At 40.2% G+C, this 24957-nt stretch overlaps 1 protein-coding gene across 5 annotated transcripts in view; it reads right to left on the bottom strand.

Moving 5' to 3' along the window:
- Window positions 1–24957, bottom strand: part of aste1b (asteroid homolog 1b) — a 28178-nt gene that overhangs the window by 2912 nt on the left and 309 nt on the right. Inside the window, exons 1-14 of one of the 5 annotated variants that reach the window (XM_057827303.1) lie at window positions 24767–24947; window positions 21426–21495; window positions 21245–21342; window positions 20888–21154; window positions 14996–15789; window positions 12365–12596; window positions 12099–12294; window positions 11722–12009; window positions 9411–9647; window positions 5663–5904; window positions 4178–4444; window positions 2802–3598; window positions 266–497; window positions 9–195 (exon numbers count right to left, since the gene is read on the bottom strand). In XM_057827303.1, coding sequence (XP_057683286.1) covers window positions 9–195; window positions 266–497; window positions 2802–3598; window positions 4178–4444; window positions 5663–5904; window positions 9411–9647; window positions 11722–12009; window positions 12099–12294; window positions 12365–12596; window positions 14996–15789; window positions 20888–21154; window positions 21245–21342; window positions 21426–21495; window positions 24767–24842 — 3983 coding nt within the window. In that variant the 5' untranslated portion in view covers window positions 24843–24947. Of the gene's footprint in view, window positions 1–8; window positions 196–265; window positions 498–2801; window positions 3599–4177; window positions 4445–5662; window positions 5905–9410; window positions 9648–11721; window positions 12010–12098; window positions 12295–12364; window positions 12597–14995; window positions 15790–20887; window positions 21155–21244; window positions 21496–22617; window positions 22642–24766; window positions 24948–24957 lie in introns of those variants that run through there. The other 4 variants (XM_057827308.1, XM_057827306.1, XM_057827305.1 and 1 more) reach the window with 4 other exon arrangements.

Genomic DNA, 24957 nt, shown 5'->3' with positions numbered 1-24957 from the left:
CCTTTTACCTTGAGAGGGGTTTTTCCTGGATTGGCCTTAACAAGAGTTGATTCAAAGAGTGTGCGCACCAAAGACAAGCCTGCCATTGGCTGAAGCTGTGAGCCGCTGCGATGTCCACAAAATTGCTCCTGGACCTCGAACGGAGGCGTTTCATAGAAGTGATGAAACGGTGCTCCTCAGCCCATTGAATTTGAGCTACGGAGCGCAAAACTGATCATCAGGGAAAGCTGTAAACAACTGAAATTTGTCATGAAGAATCACTGACCAGGAATTTGGTAGCATATAATTCCACTTTCCTCCATCAAAAGCAGCTCTCCGTAAACCATTCCCAGGACTAAAGCCTGAAGGTGATAGTGCGAAGGCTTTGGTTTGGCCTCCTGCAGCCAGAAGCTGGTTACTGCAACCGCTAGCTGGATGTTAGCAGGAACGTGAGCCAATGCATCCCGATTCACCCCTAGGACTTCAAAAATGGCTTTACAGCGGTCTGCTTCTGCAATCTGAAAAAAAAAAAAAATCCTTTCTGAATGTTTCTGAGGTGAGTGCTCATACACAAACTAGACAGATCGATAATATCTAGAAACCAGTGTTGTTTTCGTCAACAATGACAAAAATATTTCGTCGAAGAACAATTTTTTTCATGGCGATGACGAGCTAAAAACGTGGCTTGGGAAACTACAACATAACAAGACAAATGCCAGTTTTCATTTGACGAGCTGACAACGAGACGAAAATGTGACATACGTTCTGTCCTATCTCCAAAATGCGTGACATTTTCATATTGTATGTGGAGTACATCAGCTTGCATTGTAGCAGTCTTTAGGTCATGACACTCATGTGATATGTGCTGCGCCTCTCCCTCTTCACCGGCGTTTAGGGTGTGTCTAAAGCAGGGGTCCCCAAACTTTTTCTTGTGAGGGCCACATAACTTTTCCCTTCTCTGAAGAGGGGCCGGGGTGAAATTGTAACAGAAAAAGTGTGACGATTGCAGGAGTGCCTAAATGTAAAAATGTATTGTTTTTCAGGAAGCCACAATCAAATAACCCTTTCTGGATTATTCACGGAACAAAAGTAAATAAAATAAAAAAAATAATTAATTACACTATTAATTAAGCAAATAATATCTAAATAACCCTCTCTGAGTTCACAAAAAGAAAGCCAGGAAATAACACTATGAAAAAAAAAAATCAAAAATCAAAATGCTTTCTGGTATTGTTCAGGGGGCCGGACCAAATGAGGAGGCGGGCCGTATCTGGCCCGTGGGCCGTAGTTTGGGGACCGCTGGTCTAAAGCAAGGCAGTCCACAATCTTGACAGTTTGGAAACACGGTAAGATTTGTTTTCTTATCTTGGCAAGAGAGAATAAGCAATCCTGCTTTAACCTTTTAAGGTCTGTGCTGAGTGACCATCAGACGCTAAATGTAACTCCATGCGTTAGCGTAGCATTCACATTGGCATTAGCTTCAGAATGGCAAGCATCCTCTTGAAACGCTGGCCAATCTAAATCAGAGCCACTAAGTCAAGAGGACAGCCAGTTGGCGAAACGGCATTCAGCTAATGCTAACAGCCCACTTCAGCTGTTTTGTTTGGTAAATGAGCAACTACTGGGTATTACTAATTGCTTGCAACTTCTAGCTAGACTCTAAGAATAGCAAAAAAAAAATCCCAGACTTCTTACTGTTAAATGCTCAAACATTTTTTTTCGTGGCTTCCAGGTGGGTTTAGTTGAAAATGATGGACTGCTTTTCCTCCTAAGTGTGTATTATCATCACCAAGTTGGCGTTGTCCTTGTAGACGCTATGTGCTTGTTTGCCTATGTTCATTCATTTTTGGGGGGAGTTTGATATACTCCCATTGTGGTTGTTCATTATGTTTTATTGATTAGGAGAAAGCAGCGAACAGACAGGGGTAATGGGGGGGACAGAGAGGAAGGAAGCAGACAGAGGAGAACTAACAACAACAAGAAGAAATACACTATTACACGCTTATGCTACCTATGAACATAACGGTGCTATCAATAGCTAATTATATTTACCCATGAACACCATGTGGGAGGCCTGATAACCGAGAAGAATTGAATAATAAAACACCTGCAATTGTGGATATGTTGACATCCTATTCTATGTTAACTGATCGCTAATCCTGGCACCGACAGTCTCTCTACCTGAGTTTGTATCCTAACTCCTTGGCTGCCATTGACAGCTATAGACGTCAAATCAATCATTTTAAAACAATTAATTCATTCTCATCGTAGAAACTTTCCATGATTTGACTCCTGGTCCTAGTGAAGTCAGTATGCATCCCGCCTAATGCAAACTTCTGATATGCTTGCAAGCATGGCCAGTTATTTTTCACTGAAACTGCTGATAGTTTTGCCTCAGATAATCATGGACTTTTAACTGCCAACCAGCAAGGCTCATGACCTATTTTGCAAGATCCGCAGGAAGAGTTCATCACAAACACACTTCCTTATTTGTATAAAACGAAGGCTGAGTTATCTGTTCAATGTGCATTTATATCTACAAGGCTTGTTCTGTAACTAAATGCACCCAGAAATTTCTAAAATTAAGACTGCGCAGTATTGATCTCTTGGCTCCAGTCTTCACTTATCAATCCAGTCTAGCCGTCTCACCTGAATTGAAAACGAACACGCAGAGGACATGAAAGACTGCCTACAACACTAGTTAACCGATTGTCTGGCATTGACATTTGCTGTCAACCCTCCCATTTCAAACGGATTGGACGTCTACTACTTATAAACTCATTGGTGGTAGGATGCAAAAACAGTTCATTTCACACGCTTACCTTATTCAGCCCATCCACGTGGAAATGTGATTTTAACCACCGCGGCTCCACTTGGTTCACCTGCACGCTGAGGTTGACTCGATCGAACTCCTCCACAAAAACTGTCACTTCTTCAGATTTGCTAGCACTCATTTGGTTCTCATCCAGCAGTAAAATCCCATATATCGCCTGTCGTATCGCTCTGGCGCAACAATAGCTACTTGGGTTTCTGCTGTCCTCCACTTGTATGTAAAGCATCACCCTTCGCATCACCAACGTATCAACCACTAAAGGAGATATAAGCCCTTGTGCTGCTGCCTTTAACAAACAATTGGGTAATGTTTGGTTATACCCTTCTGGAATTTTGTTTTCAGTGAACCAACAAGACAAAGGGCTCCGAGGGGTGACGTGGTAATCCTTCATACGTTCCTCCAGCTGTGAAGTGAGCCCAACTTTTTGCTCGTTCATAGACCCGCGACTGTTTTCTCTCATGAGGCTTTTGACTTTCGCTAACGCATCCGCTGAACATGAAAAAGAGGACAGCCATCTAAGCAAGAAGTCAAATCGGGAGGACGGGGATCTGCTCCTCATTTGGTTGACGTTTCTTGTGGATTCTTTGATCAACTGGAGAATTTCATGTACATCTCGGCTGGAGTAGTCATTACCATTAAAGACGGCGAAGAGAGGCAGTAATTCTGGGCTCATGTGGTAGAAATCACAGAGAACTTTTCTGGTGTAGCATCGAGCTGGTATGTAGCGCTCAGATGCTTCACCTTTGAGGTCGTTCCAATGGAAAAAATTGAGGGGCATGTACCCACCTGTGATAAGACAAATACACAGAAAATGTCCTTGGATTTTAAAAAAAATCATTTTTCATTTTATGTCATGGCTTAACATTACTGTGGTTGAGCCTGGGCGATTTGTATACGAAGTATACGAAGGAAAAATGTTAAAAAAGGGGCAGCGTGGCTCAGAAGTAGAGTAATCGTTCCCCAACACTGAGGTTGTGGGTTCGATTATTCACCCTGATTACCTCGTCTAAGTATCCTTGAGCAAGTTACTGAACCCCACGTTCCTCCTGGTGCTACATCATCAGTTGGTAAATGAGGATATAGGATCAAAGTGGTTTTAGTGCCTTAAAGATGAAAAGGCACGATACAAGTGTTACTCAATTTAACCCCCCCCCCCCCCCAAAAAAGACATTTTAGGAATATTTAAGACACAATTATTGTATAAATGTTTCATTTTTGTATTTTTTACCCTAGCTTTGATTGCATGCCCACCATAGATGAACTGACATTACTTAGCATTACGCTATGGATTTTCAGGAATAAAGGAATGTGACTTGATGATAAGTCGCCCAGGCTTTTCTGTTTTAAACATGCAAATCCCCTTACCTGGCAGGTCAAAAATAAAAAAATCACTGTCGTTGCTCAGAACCGGGCAGTTCCATTCATGAGCCAAACAGGCAATATCCCAGTCGGCCTCTGTGAGACATTGCACTAGGTGGACTTTCTCCTGAATGAGGACCTCGATGAAGACTTGCGTGGTAAGGAGGGGAAGAATCGAGCCGTTGCGACCATGTGACATCTTATCTGCTTCTCTTATTTTGTACTGCAGACGCTGCTGCAGAGTCTTAAACTTTTTATTAGTGGGGTCAGAGCCTGGAAAGTATGAATTTGAATGTATTAAAGGATATGACAACACCTGGGGAAATGCTAATATTCCATCATTTATCCATAAACGCATGCCTTTTGGATTCATATCATGCCACTTCGTGTAATTACACACATCACAAAATGATAGAAATTTGGATCGATTGTCAAGCTAAAACAACCCGCCCCCGAGATCCCAGAAATCTAGCATATTGTGTGCATGACGTCACTACAAGGAAACAACCGGCTCAGTGCTTAGAACTGAATAGCGGCGATGATGGCGGACAATTTTGTTTCTAGTTGCAGCGACGAATCTGACTTAACAAACATTCTTCTAATGGTGACGAGGAGAGTTATGAACCTTTCTTTGGTGTTTTGGGTTATCAATTTGAGCCCAAACGAAAGCCAATGCAGCCTAATGAAAGGATCATTGAGGTGAGCAATCACACTGATTAAACACCAGCAACAACAGATCGTGTGGGGAGACACCGAATGGTTTGTTTTGCATTTCTTTTTGTGAAACTGATACACCGTGACCGCAAAATAAAGTAATGTATAGAATAATTATCATTTATTGTGCAATCATCGGTTTTCGCTCTGCCAACCGACACAAATATGAATGGGATTAGAGGATTTGTTCTATATATTTTACGAGCGATAATTTATACATGTGTCCAGTCCTATATCCAATGCGTGATATGTTTTTTATTTTAAAAGAGTACTCACTCTGGCCATTTCCCTTTGTTTTGCCTGGGGTGGTGGGGTGGGCTCATCAGAGTCAGTCAATGTCCTCTTTCTTGATATATCGGGACATTTAGGTCTCGCGTTCGGGAACTCATGGGTACGACAGATGGCTATTTGTACACCACATAGCATGACAGGTTTGAACCATTTTTGTGAATTTTTGATTAAACACCAACTGAACTCTCTCGTCGATAAACAACGATGGCACCTGCCTCGACCTATTGTTTCCTTGTTATGACGTCTCTGCCCCATTTGGCTGTTTCCGGAATACTTTCGGAAATGTTCGTAATTTTCGATGTATTTTCGATAATTGCTCATGAATGTGATTTATTTTTTTGTCAACTTTATTAATATTTGTTATCTTTCTACATAACGGTTCTATTGATATCTCACAGCCCCTTAGTGTTTTAATATCCTTTAAACTCATTGGTCTTGGAAGAACGCCCCTCAAGTGAGAGTCTATTCAGAAAATGTTTTAATTACCTCCATCCAGAAGCACATAGGGCTCGATATTACAAGCACGCAGGGCAGAAAAGAACTCCGAGACGAGGGATGCAAAGGCATCATATTCTCCTCCGTGGTGTTGGTCCAAAGAACTTTCCGAATAGAGATGGTAAATCAAACAGCTGGCGTCGATAATTAGTTTGCTGGCTCGGAATTTTACATCAGAGTGGAATTTTTGGTTTCCTTCCACGAAGGTGGTTAAACCGCGGACCCCCATGGGTCTGGAAAGACAAGAAAACTGATGTAAAAAAACAATCAAAGACTTTTGTGATAAAAGCATTGACATTTTTGCAATGTGGGTGGGGAAAAAACAGAAGAACGAGGCAGTTGTGAAGAGGAGTACTGTGTTGAACGGCAAGCCGTTTAGGTGGATCTCAATCACAGACTCCGAGATCAAAAATCGCGAATGAGTTTGTATTTCATAAAAAGTACAATAAAAAAAGCATGCCAAACAGTACGCGAATTTAACTTAGTCCAATAGAAAACAGAGCTGAAAACCCAACTGATCAAAGTAGGATACAACCGGAGAAGCACGAAGATGAGGGCACACACAGCGGTAAGCCGGACAATCGTCTGACAAAGCTGAGAGACACAAGCGTCATCCTCATTTATGTATTTTTTTAATACCGTTTGAGGCTCAGCTCAGGTATTTCAATTTTCTATGTTCCTTATCCGATTACATGAACTGACTAGTTAATCGATTAATCGACTATTAAAATAGTTGATAGCTGCAGCACTATCTGAGACTGTGAGTTCGAATCAGTGTTTTGAAGGAAAAGAAAGTCAATTTTTCAAGGTTCCACAGGTTCTCCAATTCTCTTAACGAACAGGAGATGACGACACACAATTCAGGAACAAAAAGAAAGCATTAATCATCCAAGATATGTACAGTGCCTTGCAAAAGTATTCAGCCCCCTTGAATCTTGCAACCTTTCGCCACATTTCAGGCTTCAAACATAAAGATATGAAATTTAATTTTTTTGTCAAGAATCAACAACAAGTGGGACACAATCGTGAAGTGGAACAACATTTATTGGATAATTTAAACTTTTTTAACAAATAAAAAACTGAAAAGTGGGGCGTGCAATATTATTCAGCCCCTTTACTTTCAGTGCAGCAAACTCACTCCAGAAATTCAGTGAGGATCTCTGAATGATCCAATGTTGTCCTAAATGACCGATGATGATAAATAGAATCCACATGTGTGTAATCAAGTCTCCGTATAAATGCACCTGCTCTGTGATAGTCTCAGGGTTCTATTTAAAGTGCAGAGAGCATTATGAAAACCAAGGAACACACCAGGCAGGGCCGAGATACTGTTGTGGAGAAGTTTAAAGCCGGATTTGGATACAAAAAGATTTCCCAAGCTTTAAACATCTCAAGGAGCACTGTGCAAGCCATCATATTGAAATGGAAGGAGCATCATACCACTGCAAATCTACCAAGACCCGGTCGTCCTTCCAAACTTTCTTCTCAAACAAGGAGAAAACTGATCAGAGATGCAGCCAAGAGGCCCATGATCACTCTGGATGAACTGCAGAGATCTACAGCTGAGGTGGGAGAGTCTGTCCATAGGACAACAATCAGTCGTACACTGCACAAATCTGGCCTTTATGGAAGAGTGGCAAGAAGAAAGCCATTTCTCAAAGATATCCATAAAAAGTCTCGTTTAAAGTTTGCCACAAGCCACCTGGGAGACACACCAAACATGTGGAAGAAGGTGCTCTGGTCAGATGAAACCAAAATTGAACTTTTTGGCCACAATGCAAAACGATATGTTTGGCGTAAAAGCAACACAGCTCATCACCCTGAACACACCATCCCCACTGTCAAACATGGTGGTGGCAGCATCATGGTTTGGGCCTGCTTTTCTTCAGCAGGGACAGGGAAGAAGTTAAAATTGACGGGAAGATGGATGCAGCCAAATACAGGAACATTCTGGAAGAAAACCTGTTGGTATCTGCACAAGACCTGAGACTGGGACGGAGATTTATCTTCCAACAGGACAATGATCTAAAACATAAAGCCAAATCTACAATGGAATGGTATCCAGGTGTTAGAATGGCCAAGTCAAAGTCCAGACCTGAATCCAATCGAGAATCTGTGGAAAGAGCTGAAGACTGCTGTTCACACTCTCCATCCAACCCCACTGAGCTTGAGCTGTTTTTCAAGGAAGAATGGGCAAGAATATCAGTCTCTCGATGTGCAAAACTGATAGAAACATACCTCAAGCGACTTGCAGCTGTAATTGGAGCAAAAGGTGGTGCTACAAAGTATTAACGCAAGGGGGCCGAATAATATTGCATGCCCCACTTTTCAGTTTTTTATTTGTTAAAAAAGTTTAAATTATCCAATAAATGTTGTTCCACTTCACGATTGTGTCCCACTTGTTGTTGATTCTTGACAAAAAAATTAAATTTCATATCTTTATGTTTGAAGCCTGAAATGTGGCGAAAGGTTGCAAGGTTCAAGGGGGCCGAATACTTTTGCAAGGCACTGTATATATATTCGTTAAGGAAATTAGAATTTAAGGCTGGTCGACCATCTCTCACCCAGCACAACACGGTGCTTTCCAGAGAGGTCTACCGACCTTCCACCTCAATCAGTTAAAATATGTCGGCGTTGTACCGAAATCTGCCATCCGTCAGAATCTGTGACGAAACAGGGCAATGTTGCCAACAGCAAGGCCAACAGCAACGACAAAGAGGAATCGGAGAAGACCACTTCCGCTAACAGCGTGAACTGTCAATCGCCACGTAAACGAGGCTCGCTACAAGTTGCTGAGGCTTATTTTCCCTTTCACGGTATAAACGTCATGACATTTGATCATGACATGGTTATTAAGAAAATGTCTGCTTTAAAAAAGAATTGCATGTTTCATGAGAATTTTTGACATTATGAAATACTGTAGTTTGCTGTAATTAATTGCTATTATTCTTTATAATGATGAGGTTATTGTGTAAATATCCCATTAAATTAATTACATAAAATGTATGGCTTTTGACATTGTGAAAATATGCGCTTTTCTAAATTAGGTACTGGAATTGTCCACTTTTAAAAATTACTTTTATTCTTTTAGCTTATCACTCTTCCTTACACACACATGCACTCACAATTTTAAACGTATAAGGACAATAAAATAATATGTCGTAGTCAGTGATTGATCTCGCTGTATTTTCCTTATGTCTTGCCCAGCCCATCAAAGACAAATCCTTATTCATCTGACATTTTTACAGTCATCTGAACACATATTTCCTCAAAACGACCTCCAGAAACTAAGGCTCTTTGCTGATTTTCTGACCCCCAACTACATCTCCTCTCAGTTGGACCCCCAGAGTCTTTACATTTTCTCATCACAAGACATCATTATCATGAGATCAGCAAAGAGCCTTATAAAGAGCCTATACAGTATACTGTATATAAAGTATATTGCAGGACTTCACTGATTTTAAAGTTCAATCTCAACATTTTTAGAGACTTGCTCATTTTCTACATATTTCTCTCTCAGTACTAGTTATGATGCAGGAATGGTAGCGTGTTCACCCTTTCTGGGTTAGGTTTGGAGCGGTGAGGTGAGAGGAAACTTTTGACTTGTTAACTAGGCACATAATCCACCTTGTTAACAAGCTCACATTATAATATTTGTTTTACCATCGCTAGACACACAAAACACGGTGGAATGAACTCTTGTAGATGGTGGGAAACGTTCATGGCAGCATTTACTTACCTTAAATTTTGTGTAAAGTGATGGATGATAGTCACTGTTGAAGGATGCAGTTTTCTCTTTTTGTCCTTCGCGTGTTCGTTGAATTTCAGGTTGTGAGAATGCTGGCAGATTAGAGGCTGGAGATGAACAGTATTCCTTCTGAGGTTATATTGTTGAATATTCTGGGTACAAATGTAATCCAGACAAGGGCTGTGATCTTGCAAAAGGAGGAAGTACCATAGAGGGAAGTCATTTATACTGTTGACAGGACAAAAACAAAACTTAATGAAAGAAACGAAACTTAATGAAAGAAACGAAATTGAAACTAACTATAGCTTACCCTGAAACGAAACTTAATGAAAGAAACGAAACTTAATGAAAGAAAGAAATTGAAACTCACTATAGCTTACTCTAGGGATTTTCCATCAGGAAAACATCTTAAAATGAGACCATTCCTGTCAACCCGAGGCCGTTGGCAGTCTTACAAATAGTGAAGCATGCCCTTACAAATTGGTGACTAATCTTACAACGTTGTATATAGCGTGCAATATGAAACAAAAATAAAACTCAATTTTTAAAATAACATCAATTTATTGGTAATATTGTAACATATAACTTGGTGCAATCAAAGAATATCTTCAGCTACATCATGATCACTAAAATTTAACAGTGACTTTGTCCTAATTGTACTGTATGTAGCACTTTTGGGAATTTCTATGGCTGCACTTCAGCTCGCAATTCAGTTTGACTTGAAGGTACTTCGTTAGTGTGTCCAATTATAAATTCAAAAGGTCAACTGATAAAATTAACTTACCGATGAAATCTTTGAGTCAGGGAACATTTCTTTGGCCAATTCTGAGAAGTGATCAGCAATAGTTGCGGGCAAATTGTGTTCGGCAACAAATTGGCAGAATAAAATCTCCGCTTTCGTCACTTTTCATTCTGCAGACTTCATCTTTATGACCAGTGTTGTCAATCTTACTTTTAAAAATTAGTTACGTATTACTTCTCCCAAAAAGTAATTTAGTAACTCAGGTACCTGAATGTAAGAGTAATTAGTTACTTGGCAAAGTAACTGGTGTTACCTTTCATGTTTTTTTTTCCATTAAAAAAAAAACAAAAAAACAAAACAAAGTAACCTTTGCCATGTTTGGAAGTCATTTAATGTTGTGAATCAACTGTTAAAGTCGTTAAAATTGCTCCCGTTTTTGCATTAGTTCCCTTCTGTCTACTTTCAACATGTTTTAAAGCTGTTTCATCATTTAAAGATAGATTCAAGTCAAAATTTTGCAGATTTAGGAGTATTTTAGATAAAAAGTTACTTAAGGTTCTCGAGGAAGGTTCACTACAACAGAGCCTTTCTGAGAAGTCTACCGCTTTAAAATGGCGGCTGTTTACTAACGCCGCCGAGTCTGTCATTTTGAATGTAGTTCTATATGCATGTAATACAGTATTTAGGCGTAGATTGTAGGCTGTCGGCTACAGACAGGAAATATTGGAGCCACTTAGCCTAGCATCGTGTTTGCTACAGCATCACAACAAACACTCTTCTCTCTTCGTGTCTCTGACTTTTCCCGTATCATTCAACCAACGTAATAATGCATAGTAACATATATTCTCGTTGCAGAAACGGTGACAAAACCAGAACAGAGGGGGAAAAAAACGTAATGTGAACGTATGGCGTACACATTTAAAAATCAGTGGTCACTTGTACAAATTACGCCGAAACCGTACTTGACAGGTATGTGAGACCTTGAGAGCTGGTCTCAGCTGGTACGACAGTGAGTCATCTGCCCAGTTCCTCATAAGCAATAGTAGCACATTGTTGTCATTCAAGGCCAGAGGAAAGCACACAAACATGGCCAGATATGGACATTACGCAATATGTTAAAATACAGTCTTCAATGTTCAAGGTTATAGGAAAGCACTCAAACATGATCAAATATGGGCATGGCATAATATGCTATAGTACAGTCTTCAATCCCACTTTCGGACTTGTAAGAGTCCGACACTCAAAGAATTGTTATCCTTCTGTATCATCATGAAGTTATGGAATGAAACCCATACCTATTACATACATTACTGCTTAAAATTACAATATTCTTTGTTTTAAAAAAAAGCCTTCAAATCATTAAAAACAATAGTGCATTTCAGTTCAAAATATTAAAATCTTAATAGTAGATATGAGTAGTTCAAAGAATTGCGCAATCTTGAATTAAAGGCACAAGCGGACATAGAAGTGTAATATCAAAATTCAATGGAATTTGGTCCCATGTAGCTCATTGGCTCCCATCGACAATGACAGCCAATGTTAATATAATTTGTATCTTACTCGTTCATCTCCAAAACAGCAAATCGGTTGCTTATCTCCTCAGCCCCTCTTCTTCCTTGTCCTCTTCCTCTACTTTGTCCCCCTCTCCCTCTTCCTCTTCCTCTTCGTCCTCCACCTCGCCCCATGACCTCCATCACAGGGGAAGGCTGACCTTTGGTGCTGCAGTTCTTCACGGCGTGCAACAGGGTGGAGTAAATGTTGGAAGCAACCTCCGTTAGCACGTGACTTACTTTTCCGCCCTCTTTTAGAAAGCTGAGAATGCCATGCACCAAGCTACCACTGAACAAACTAACAGAAAAAAATGAGAAAAAGGAGCGTGAACAGACAGGTTGCCAAGATTTTTTAGACGTGGAAAAGGGAAAAATGTTTCCTTTTACCGCGAGAGGGGGTTTTCCTGGATTGGCCTTAACAAAAGTTGATTCAAACAGAGTGCGCTCCAAAGACAAGCCTGCCATTGGCTGAAGCTGTGAGCCGCTGCGATGTCCACAAAATTGCTCCTGGACCTCGAACGGAGGTGATCCATGTAAGCGATGAAACTGTGCTCCTCACCCCATTGAAACTTGGAAATTGGAGCTACAGAGCGCAAAACTGATCATCAGGTAAGGCTGTAAACACATAAAATTTGTCATAGAGTATCACTAACCAGGAATTTGGTAGCATACAATTCCACTTTTCTCCATCAAAAGCAGCTCTCCGTAAACCATTCCCATGACTAAAGCCTGAAGCTGATAGTGTGAAGGCTTCGGTTTGGCCTCCTGCAGCCAGAAGCTGGTTACTGCAACTGCTAGCCGGATGTTAGCGGGAACATGAACCAAAGCAGCCGGATTCACCCTTAGGACTTCAAAAAAGGCATTACACCTGAGTGCTTCAGGGACCTGCAGAAAACAAAAAATCCTTTGTGAATGTTTCTGAGGTGAGTGCTCATACACAAACTAGATAGAATGATTATATAGTAACCAGTGTTGTTTTCGTCAACAATGACAAAGATATTTTGTTGACAAAGAATTTTTTTCAGAAAGATGACTAGCTAAAAACAGGCATAAAAATGGGTCAGGGGTTAAAAAGGTGAGAAGGGTGTGGAGGAAATATGTTCAGATTCAGAATATTTATTGTCATTGTTACAAAAAAAAGCACAACGAAACTTTGTTCCGGTAGGGCTGTCGCAAACGACTACGTTTTTATTATTTTTTTTACTAATTTAGCATTGAAATTTTTTTGGACACTTATTAATTCACAAAAACATTTTGGAACACTGAAATTCTTTATTAACTCATTCACTCCCAGCCATTTTCACCAGAGCAAGGCCCTTCGCTCCCGGCTGTTTTTCTGGATTTTGATTGATTTTGCAAGGCCCACAGAAAATTCTGTTCTATTGCTATATAAACATGGAAGCCACCAAAAAAAAAAAAAAGATTAGACTCTCTTCTTTCAGCAGAAAAAAAGTAAGTTCAAATATTTCTCCATTCTTTAGAAATCAGCATTAGAAAATAGCTTAGTTTGAGCAATTTTCCAATTTCTGATGAAAAAACGGAGAAAATGAGCTTTTTGTAAACGCATACATTTCAAACATAACTTTGACTTTAACAATGCTATTTTTTGCATTGGTTACATCCCAAATCTCTGAATGTTTTCCTTTTACAAAATACCATGAACAACCAGACAAATAGAGCTTTTGATAGCAAAGTAACAATTTATTTACACATGAATATTGGGAGATGACGCTTTGTCGCAGAGATGACGCCGTTGTCTCCGCGTCAGCCGTGTTAACTTTTCCCTCATCGTTGTCTGTCTCACAAAGATGGATTATTTTTGCATCTCTGTGGGGTCTGCTCAGCGAGCCGCTGCACTGGGGGTCCCACTCGTTTTGCTCGGTCGGAGCGCCGCCTGGCATCATGCCGCCAGCGCTCCGACAGTGCTGCCCGGCCGTTCACTGCTGTTGAATCGGGTTGCGGGTCTTTACAAAATGCGCTACTGGCCTCCAGTGGCCAGTTTTATTGCTTTAAAATGGGTTTGGAGCCTTGTTTTTTGTTTCTCAGATAGATCGCAAGTCATAGATGCTTCTTGTATAAAAATAAATAAATAACCAAATAAATAAAAAACAACGCAAAAGACGTATAAATATATTTTTGGGACAATTAAGCATTTAAAAATAGAACGTATTTACACGTTTCTGGGAGCAAATGAGTTAAAGTATAAATAAACATGTAAAAGTACAAATAAACATGTAAATAACAATAATTAATCACACATGAACACTGAGGTCAAATGCTGATAGTAGGCCTGAACGATATTGGAAAAAACTATCATTGTGATTTTGGGGGATTTTGCGATATTATTTTGCCATATTAAAACGAGAAAATTTTCACCAAATAACTTGAATAGCTCTGTTCGGGATAGCTGCATTGTTGACGAAGAAAAACAGTTTGGTCGCGCTGCCTAGCAGGAGGGAGAGTGAGACACTGTGTATGAGCATGAAGCAGAAAAACATGAATGCATGTTGTTTTTAAATTCCGGGGTGAGGGGTGAGATCTTGCATGGAGCCCCAGATCGAGGGAGATTATCAGTGGTCTTGTATGTCTTCCATTTTCTAATAATTGCTCCCATAGTTGATTTCTTTACACCAAGCGTTTTACCTATTGCAGATTCAGTCTTCCTAGCCTGGTGCAGCTCTACAATTTTGTCTCTGTTGTCCTTCGACAGCTCTTTGGTCTTGGCCATAGTGGAGTTTGGAGTGTGACTGACTCAAGTTGTGGACAGGTGTCTTATACCGATAAAGAGTTAAAACAGGTGCCATTAATACAGGTAACGAGTGGAGCTTCGTTAGACCTCGTTAGAAGAAGTTAGACCTCTTTGACAGCCAGAAATCTTGCTTGTTTGTAGGTGACCAAATACTTATTTTCCACTCTAATTTGAAAATAAATTCTTTAAAAATCAAACAATGTGATTTTCTATTTTTTTTCCACATTCGGTCTCTCATGGTTGAGGTTTACCAATGTTGACAATTACAGGCCTCTCTAATCTTTTCAAGTAGGAGAACTTGCACAATTGGTGATTGACTAAATACTTATTTGCCCCCCCCCCGTAGGTCACCCTTTTTGACTTCTAAACGGCGAATTTTGCCGAAAGGTGAGTGATTTTCATGCTTGTAAAAACCGTGGCTTGGGAGACTAGAACATTAACGAGACAAATGTTTGAAGTTCGAATAGATTGGACGTCTACTAGGGATAAACTCATTAGTGGTAGGATGCAAAAACAGTTAATTTCACTCGCTTACCTTATTCAGCGTATCCACGTGGAAATGTGATTTTAACCACTGAGGCTCCACTTGGTTTACCTTCAAGTTGAGGTTGACCCGATCAAACTCCTCCACAAAAACCATCAATTTGCCAGCACTCATTTTCTTCCCGTCCAGCAGTAAAATTCCATATATCGCCTGTCGTATCGCTCTGGCGCAACAATAGCTGCTCGGGTTCCTGCTGTTTTCCACTTGTGGGTTAAGCAGCACCCTTCGCATCACCAAAGCATCAACCACTACAGGAGATACAAGCCCTTGAGCTGCTGCCTTTAACAAACAATTGGGTAATGTTTGGTTATACCCTTCTGGAATTTTGTTTTCAGTGAACCAACAAGACAAAGGGCTCCGAGGGGTGACGTGGTACTCCTTCATAAGTTTCTCCAGCTGTGTAGTGAGCCCAACTTTTTGCTTTTTCTTTGACCCGCCACTGTTTGCCCTCATGAGGCTTTTGATTTCAGCTAATGCGTCCGCCGAACATGAAAAAGAGGACAGCCATCGAAGCAAGACGTCAATTCGGGAGGACGGGGATTTACTGTTCCTTTGGTTGACGTTTCTTGCTGATTCTGTGATCAACTGGAGGAGAATTTCTGCTTCTTTTGGGGCGCCGTAGTCGTTACCAGTCAGGACGGCGCAGAGAGGCAGTAACTCTGGGTTCATTCTGTGGTAGAAACTGCAGAGGACTGGAGTGGTGTAGCATCGAGCTGGGATGTAGCGCTGAGATGCTTTACCGTTGAGGTTGGTCCACTGGAAAAAATTGAGGGGCATGTACCCACCTGTGATAAGAAAAATACACAGAAAATTGTAATTGGCAGTGTCGTTTTCGACAACGATAACGAAAATATTTCGTCAACGAACAATTTTTTTCATGACGATGACGTCACGATGATGCGCTGAAAACGTGTCTTCTTGGGAGACTAAAACATAACGAGATGGATGCCAGTTGTCGTCTGACAACACGAGAACAAGATTAAAATTAGTCATGATTTCCATCATAAATTCACAATGTGTGATATTTTCTTATTTTATGTGTAGTTAGAACACATTTAGCAGCATTTGGTTGTGTCACTCATGTGACTTGCTGACGTTAAACAACACTGGTCGTTGGGGGAGAAAAAACATTTTTAATCTTATGTCATGGTTTAACATTAGTATGGTTAAGGCTGGGCGATTTGGCCCAAATATTTTCACAATTTTTATTTTGAACTATTTTTCATATCAGCCAATTTGGATTGTTCTTGTAATTTTTTTTTTTACTTGATTTTTACCGCCCACATTTAAAAAAAATAATATTTTTTTTACCCGTGCTGTTCAGCTGCTTAGACACGGAGAATATGAATGTGAATGTCCTTATGGTCAGTAACATTTTTAATGTATTACACAACAGTTTGATATACCGTATTTTTAGGACTATAAATTGAGTATAAGTCGCACCAGCCAAAAATATTAGTTGCAACTAGGCCTGTCGCGATAACAAATTTTAGTGGGCGATAAATTATCTCATAAATTATTGCGATATGCGATATTATTGCGCAAAAAAAAAAAAATTGGCTCCCAAAGATATCAAATATCATTTAACAGAGGTAAAACGGTCTCATTTCTTCAGCAATGTAGCGGACTTCACTTTCCGTCAGGGAACGCTATTTTGCGCGGTGTCGTCTGTATTTCTCACATCAAGCGAATACCTCTAATTGTCAACATGACGAGGAGGCTCCGCTTGTTGCGATGCAGTTTTCTTACTAAGCAGTGAAAACTGGAGAGGATAATAGTGTTTCAAATGAGCATGTAGATTTATTCTGTTGGCCATCTTTGTTGAAACAACCTCCAAAAACATTTTGCAGACTGGTTCGTCCTCTTCCTCATTCCGCTCGCTCTTTGCTGTGCGCCGACAGTGCACTCGACCCTGCCTCCATCCATTAAATGACGGTCACTCAAATGTATAAAACGAACATACCCAGAAGTCAATAAAACAGAGTGGCACAAGGAAGCTGAACTTTAAACAGCGCTATCAAGCACGTCTGCCACACATCTGCCGCAAGCGCGTGCGTTGCGCGCGCACGTGCACGCGAGGCGATAAATCGCAGCACGAAAATTACCGTCTTTATTTTTATATATCGCGCGATAAATGGAATTATTGCATATTGCGACAGGCTTAGTTGCAACAGAGCATAAGTTGCATTTTTGGGAGAAATATATTTGGTAACAAGAACAAAAATAACTGATATGTCATATTGAAAGGCAATTTAAAAAATAGAATAGAGAACAACAGGGTGAACAAGTGTAGAACAGTTAACATTTTTTATCAAACTATCAGTGTCACTCCAAATCACTAAATGAAATGAAATCTTCATCTTTTGTGTTACTTTTAAACAACTCAGCCAATTCCGCAGGTGCAGCGCTTTCTCTTCTACATTGCCAGTGCTTAATTTGTAAATCATAAAGTAAATCATAAAGCAAAGTACATATGACAGTGCAGGGATGACGAGCCGGGCACAGGTCCCGGAACATACGCAGAAAATGGTGCCGAAAACAACACGCAAATGCCCATTTATCATGCTGTGGGACTTTTCTTTTTTTCTTTCTTTGTGCTTTTCTGATTCGTTTTGAACCGTTTTGAACCATCTCCCTTCTTTTTGGAAAAGACAGTAAATGAAATGTAATTGTCTTTTTGGCATGTTGAAATACCGTTTGGTCCTGGCTGCTTGCTCCCCAGATGCAGCAAATTTCAGAAGTTTTTTTTTTCTTGTTAGGGGCGTGATTTGTTGGTCCATCTTTTCAGTGCATCAACAAATCTCCGACTCTTTCAAATGATTTTTATAAACATGCAATTCTCAGGATTTGTTCTGTAACTGAATTTATGCATATTATTATTTTATTTTATATGTAATGTCAGTAACTATGTGTAATATTCTGATATAATGTTTTCCGAGGCACCCTGAAGTGAACGCAACGTTACTGTTGTTTTGGTCACGTGATAGGGGAGTAAGGTAGAGAGGCACAGCCTGCCAAGAGCCACAAGTTCTGTTTCGTGCTGTTAGCTCGATGTGTTGATAAAGAAACAAAGTTGTCAGCACGTCGTGTGTTCAATACATTTGTTAACAAAAAGCTCAAAACAAGACACTATGCACGGTCCCTTTAAGGGACGCTGGGACTGGAGAGCTGTGAGTAGTGGGAAGCCAGGGGGGAGACTGGCGAGAATCAAAAATTTGCAGTCGAAAGTGGCGGCAGTCCGCTTTTATTTATTTTTTTATTGTTTTCTTATTGTTGCCACAATAAAGTGGAGAAAGCTTTTTTCCTCCCATTCGGGGCTATTACAATACATGTTTTTAAAAAGTTTTCATATTATTATTTTCTATACACGAGAGGTGCCGGATCTGCCCAAATAACTACCGGAACACAGGGAGGCAAAAATCAAGACGTGCCGGATCTTGTTCCGGCAAGATCCGGCACAAATTAACCCCTTGTACATTGCTTACGTCAGACTCATCGTCTGGCCCTGGGTGTCCTCTTGTGGTTTAGTGTGAAAATAAGAGGCTTTTAAAAATCCCAGCCTGGCTAATTACTCAAAACCGCAATCATGGGCAAGACTGCCGACTTCACTGCTGTCCAGAAGGCCATCATTGACACCCTCAAGCAAGAGGCTAAGACACAGAAAGAAATTTCTGAGCGAATAGGCTGTTCCCAGAATGCTGTATCAAGGCACCTCAGTGGGAAGTCTGTGGGAAGGAAAAAGTGTGGCAGGAAATGCTGCACAATCAGAACAGGTGACCGCACCCTGAGAAAGATTGTGGAGAAGAGCTGATTCCAGACCTTGGGGGACCGGCAGAAACAGTGGACTGAGTCTGGAGTAGAAACATCCAGAGCCACCGTGCGACGCCGTGTGCTGGAAATGGGCTACAGGTGCCGAATTCCCCAGGTCAAGCCACTTTTGTACCTGAAACAGCGGCAGAAGCGCCTGACCTGAACTACAAAGAAGCAGCACTGGACTGTTGCTCAGTAGTCCAAAGTACTTTTTTTTTTAGATGAAAGCAAATTTTGCACGTCATTCGGAAATCAAGGTGCCAGAGTTGGGAGGAAGACTGGCGAGTAGGTAATGTCAAAATGCCTGAAGTTCAGTGTCAAGAACCCACAGTCAGTGATGGTCTGGGGTGCCATGTCAGCTGCTGGTGTTGGTCCACTATGTTTTATCAAGGGCAGGGTCAATGCAGCTAGCTATCAGGAGATTGGAGGTGCACTTCATGCTTCCATCTGCTGAAAAGCTTTATGGAGATGAAGCACGATTTTTCACGCATTTTTCAGCACGACCTGGCACCTGCTCACAGTGCCAAAACCACTGGTAAATGGTTTACTGACCATGGCATTACTGTGCTCAATTGGCCTGCCAACTCTCCTGACCTAAACCCCATAGAGAATCTGTGGGATATTGTGAAGAGGAAGTTGAGAGACACCAGACCCAACACTGTGGATGAGCTTAAGGCCGCTATCGAAGCATCCTGGGTCTCCAAAACACTTCAGCAGTGCCACAGGCTGATTGCCTCCATGCCACGCCGCATTGAAGCAGTCATTTCTGCAAAAAGATTCCCGACCGAGTATTGAGTGCATAGCTGATATAATTAGTTGAAGGTTGACTTTTTTTGTAATGAAAACACTTTTTGTATTGGTCGGATGCAATATGCAAATTTTTTTAGATAGGGATTTTTTGGTTTTCTTTGACTTTTTTGCCAAAATCATCACTATTAAAACAATAAAAGGCTTGAACTACTTCAGTTGTGTGTAATGAATCTAAAATATATGAAAGTCTAATGTTTATCAGTACATTACAGCTAGGGTTGTTCCGATCATGTTTTTTTTGCTCCCCATCCGATCCCGATCGTTTTAGTTTGAGTATCTGCCGATCCCGATATTTCCCGATCCGATTGCCTTTTTTTTTTTTTGCTCCTGATTCAATTCCAATCATTCCTGATAATTTTACCCGATCATATACATTTTGGCAATGCATTAAGAAAAAAATGAATAAATCTCGGACGAATATACACATTCAACATACAGTACATAAGTACTGTATTTGTTTATTATGACAATAAATCCTCAAGATGGCATTTACATTATTAATATTCTTTCTGTGAGAGGGATCCACGGATAGAAAGACTTGTAATTCTGAAAGGATAAATGTGACTTTGTATATTGGGACTAAATATTGTCATCTAGTGTATTTGTTGAGCTTTCAGTATATGATACTGTAGCCATGCCCAAATGCACGATGGGAAGTGCAACCATGACTGTGCGTATTGGCACCAATTGATATATCTTCTCTGCGTTGGGAAGTAACATAGGGTGTTAAGAAAAAGATTCTTTGCTTTCCCACAAGATTTCTAAATGTTGATAGAGGGATTTAAAGGGTTGAGCCAATTAAAAAAAGGCTCCAAAGACTGCCAAAATTCACTCTACTCATTTAACGTTGCATTTTAGCTCTATATATAAGTAAATCGGTGCCATTATAGATTGAAAAAAAATACCGCCGTTAACGCGATAAATTTGATAGCCCTACTTTAAGCCAAAACTAAAGACTCTGGATGAGTGTAAGACATTTTGTCTGCAACGTTAAATACAATTAGAAAACGATTTAATTAAAAATATATATATATTTAAAAAAAGCATGTCTGATATTTTTTTGCCGATTCCGATACTTTGAAAATGACGTGATCGGACCCGATCGATCAGCATCTTTAATTACAGATTTAATTAACCTTATCACAATATGCTAATTTTTGGAGAAGGACTAGTATATTAGCATGACGCTAATGGATTTTCAGGAATAAAGAAATGTGACTTCATGATAAATCCTTTCTGTTTTAAACATGCAAATCCTCTTACCTGGCAGGTCAAAAATAAAAAAATCACTGTCGTTGCTCAGAACCGGGCACCTCCATTCATGAGCCAAACATGCAATATCCCAATCGGCCTCTGTGAGACATTGCACTAGGTGGACTTTCTCCTGAATGAGGACTTCAACGAAGACTTGCTTGGTAAGGAGGGGAAGAACCGAGCCGTTGCGACCGTGTGACATGTTATCTGCTTCTCTTATTCTGGACTGCAGACGCTGCTGCAGAGTCTGAAACTTTTTATTACTGGGGTCAATCCCTGGAAAGTAAGAATTTGAATGTATTAACTCACTGGCCTTGGAATGAATGCTCCTCAAGTGAGAGTTTATTCAGAAAATGTTTTAATTACCTCCATCCAGAAGCACATAGGGCTCGATATTACAAGCACGCAGGGCACAGAAGAAATCAAGGACGAGGGATGCAAAGGCATCATAATCTCCTCCGTGCCTTCGGTCCAAAGAATGTTTCAAATAGAGATTGAAAAACAAACTGCTGCCATCGATAATTAGGTTGTTGGCTCGGAATTTTACATCAAAGAGGAAATTTCGGTTCCCTTCCACGAAGGTGGTGAAACCGTGGACCCCCATGGAATCTCAGGGTCTGGAAAGACAAGAAAACTGATGTAAAAAAATCCAATCAAAGACTTTCATGGTAAAAATACTGATGTTTTTGCAATGTGGGTGGAAAAAAGAAGAAGTGAGAGCCAATTCTGCAAGTACTAACCAACAGGGCACACCTTAATATTTCATCAGGCGGGCAAAAGTCAACAAGTAGCCACAAACAGGTAATTAAAAATGATCTATGTACAGAGACTATCTGTCCAGGAAGCGAGGTGATTAAAAAAGCAAGCAGCACAGTAGCTTAATGGGTGGCATACAGTCTGAGAGTAGTGCTGCAACGATTAATCAATTAACTCGAGTAATTTGATAACAAAAAAGATTAGAATTAAATTTTCTCGCTTTGAGTATTCATTTAAAGGGCAACTGAAGAGCTTTCCGGACAGGAAAATGACATTTGTTCATGGATAAGCCGTACTGGACTATAAGCCGCAGCTGTCCTCACTGCATTATGGGATATTTACACGAAAAGATAAAACCGGTAACACTTTATTTGACAGCGGCATCATACGACTGTCATAAGACCAAATGAAAAACCATGGAGCTTTGAACCAATTGGCTGTCAAGCTTCATTTCGCCCTGGAAAAAAAAAATCATCACAGCAGCATGAAAACATTGGATGAATCCTAATTTTAATTTAATTATGTTTGATAATAATTTCTTGGTGATCAAATAATAATGCCCCAGTCAAAGCAGCATCTATTTGATGCTATTGTTCCCTCTTCAAATAGGCAGACCTTGATGTTGATGCCGTAGTACAATAGTGTTTTATTGAGACGTATTTGGTTCATTAGACCCTGGCAGGTGGATTGTTTTATATATAGGCTTTATATTTACCCTGTGACAGGCCAAAAAACAATGAGCCAAGGACCTATTTGGTGCTGGGGACATTTGAATTTACATAACACCTATTGATTTAGTAATAAAATCACATGAGTAGACGACCTGTCAGCAAACCTATCTACTTATGAAAGGGCAACAGCAACAACAACAACAAAAAAGGCGCGCTTCAACAAACAGGCATTAGGAGTCCCCCTCGTCTCGTTTTTAACAGAAGTGCATCAAATTTTAGAATCAGAAAAGCCAGTAAGGGGTCTCTACTTACGTCTTTGTAAAACCAAGGTTGCATTGTAGGTTTTCAAAGCTGTCGTCGCTGAAATGATGAAAACAATGAGCCGATTGGGGACCTGTATGCATGCTCACAAAAACGGTCCAAACCTTTGCAGGAGAAGTTTTTTTGGACCACTCATAGAGTCTCGAGTCTTCCTGTGAGCAATTCATCGCTCCACATCGAGATGGCATGACGAATCTCGCGAGTAAAACCGCAGAAAATGTTTGCAACATATGGCGAGGATAGCGTGGTGCTATATTTCCGTGTTCAGAGTGGTTGAGAGGCTCCCTGGAAGTTATGTCATCAGGTAGCGGTCGGCATGGCGGCGCGTCCCTCATTGCTATGGTGTTGCTATGGCCATAACTCAAAAACTACGTGGCCAATTATCATTATTTTTTTTAATTTGACTTTTTGAGACAGTTAAATTGTATTAAATGCATCATTCGCTGAGTAAAACACTCAAGAGCAAAATCCGAAAAGCTCTTTAGTTGCCCTTTAATTAAAGTGGCTTTGTAAAGGTTTGTTTTGAAAGTGTTTGCATTTAGTTTTATTGATTTGGGTAGATACACTGCTCTCTAGTGGCGAAACTGAATATGACACAACTCAACTCACATGGCTGGATCCAGCTGCTCCCTGTTAAAATTTTTAAAAGTTTTTGTTTGAGCTAATGCATAGACTTCATAATTATCATATATAATTATAAAGTCTATGGCTAATGTTTTTAATGAATTCATAATTAAGTTTATTGGTACTTTTAGCCGTTTTTTGTGGGAATATGTGTTTGAAATATTTGTTAAGAGCATTGTTTAGAAAAAATAACAATAATACCGTAAATTTCGTACGATGAGGCGCACCTGACTATAAGCCGCCACCCACTATATCTGGCACGAAAACGGCATTTGTCCATAGATTAGCCGCACTGGACTATAAGCTGCAGCTCTCCTCACCGTATTATGGGATATTAACACCAAAAGATTTTAACCAGTAACACTTTATTTGAAAGCGGCATCAAACGACTGTGGACCAAACCAACCACAAAGCTTTGAACCACTTGGCTTCATGGCTTCAAGAAGCTTCATTTAGTCATCACTGCTCCCTTGGGGGAGACAGTCAACCTCTGTCGCCACCTGCTGTCAACACGTTTGTTGTCCAACATGCCTTCTGGCATGTATTGCAGTGCTACAGATGTAAATAACATTGAAAATTCATGTTCTGTGCTAATTATTTCTTCAGTTACTGTTCCAGTTGTTTCATTAATTGCTAGTTCAGGTATTTGGTAATACTTTATTTGACAGTGGCGCCATAAGACTGTCATTAGACCATCATAATTATGACATGACATTGTGATGAGCATTTATGAATGCTTAGATGTCATTTAGTGTTATAAGGCAAATTATCTCACTTTTGAATGGACTTCAAAGATCCAAGCTGGACATAAATGGAGTTAGCGATATAGTTTACCGGATGACACTTAACGACATAAGCACACAGTAATGCCCATGATAGTGTCGTCATAATTATGACTATCTTATGACAGTCTTATGACGCCGCTGTCAAATAAAGTGTTACCTGTTAACCCAAATAAATCCACAAATAAGCAGCACTGAACTATAAGCCGCAAGATTCAAAATGAAAAAGTAGCGGCTCATAGTCCGAAAATTACGGTAATAACATAGCATTTAAGCTAGCAGACTTTTGCTACGTAAGTTAGCCATTTGTTATTTTGTTGTACTTAGATCATTTATTTTTTAAACCGTTTGAGGATCAGCTTGGGTATTCTAATTTTCTATGTTCCTTCTCAGATAATTCGAACCAGTTAGTCGATTAATCGACTACTAAAATAATCGATAGATGCAGCCCTATCTGAGAGCGCGAGTTCGAATCAGTGTTTGCTTTGGTTTCATTTGGAATACTTTGGCTTCTCACTTTCAAAAAGTTAAGCTCAATGAAGACAAGGTTGTCCTTCCAGTGCAAAAATCACAACACGATGACACTTGGTTTAGCGGTCTAAATTACAAATAGATGTTGTACTTCCCAAAAAATGTCACGCAGTTAATCACTACTTGTCTAAACGCCGTTGATCATACAATGGAAACTGTGAGGCATGTCACCAACTTTTTCCATTTCTTCCTAAATAAATTACCTTTATCTCCGTTGGGTTGAAACTGCCCTGATCTCTCCGCTCCCTTGCAAAAAATGTCAACAACGGAGCTGTTCATTTAGTCCAGTTTACAGCTTTAGTTCTGCGTTGTAATTTCCTGTATTTTTGCTACTGCTTGGGGGCCTCCCCTTTCTTCTACTTCATTTCAATTGTTCAGTTCACACTCCCTACTG

Source organism: Corythoichthys intestinalis, chromosome 22, assembly GCF_030265065.1.
Source record: "Corythoichthys intestinalis isolate RoL2023-P3 chromosome 22, ASM3026506v1, whole genome shotgun sequence".
Classification (NCBI taxonomy): Eukaryota; Metazoa; Chordata; class Actinopteri; order Syngnathiformes; family Syngnathidae; genus Corythoichthys; species Corythoichthys intestinalis.
Note: the sequence above shows the minus strand (reverse complement) of the source record. Positions and strands in the feature narration are given on the sequence as shown.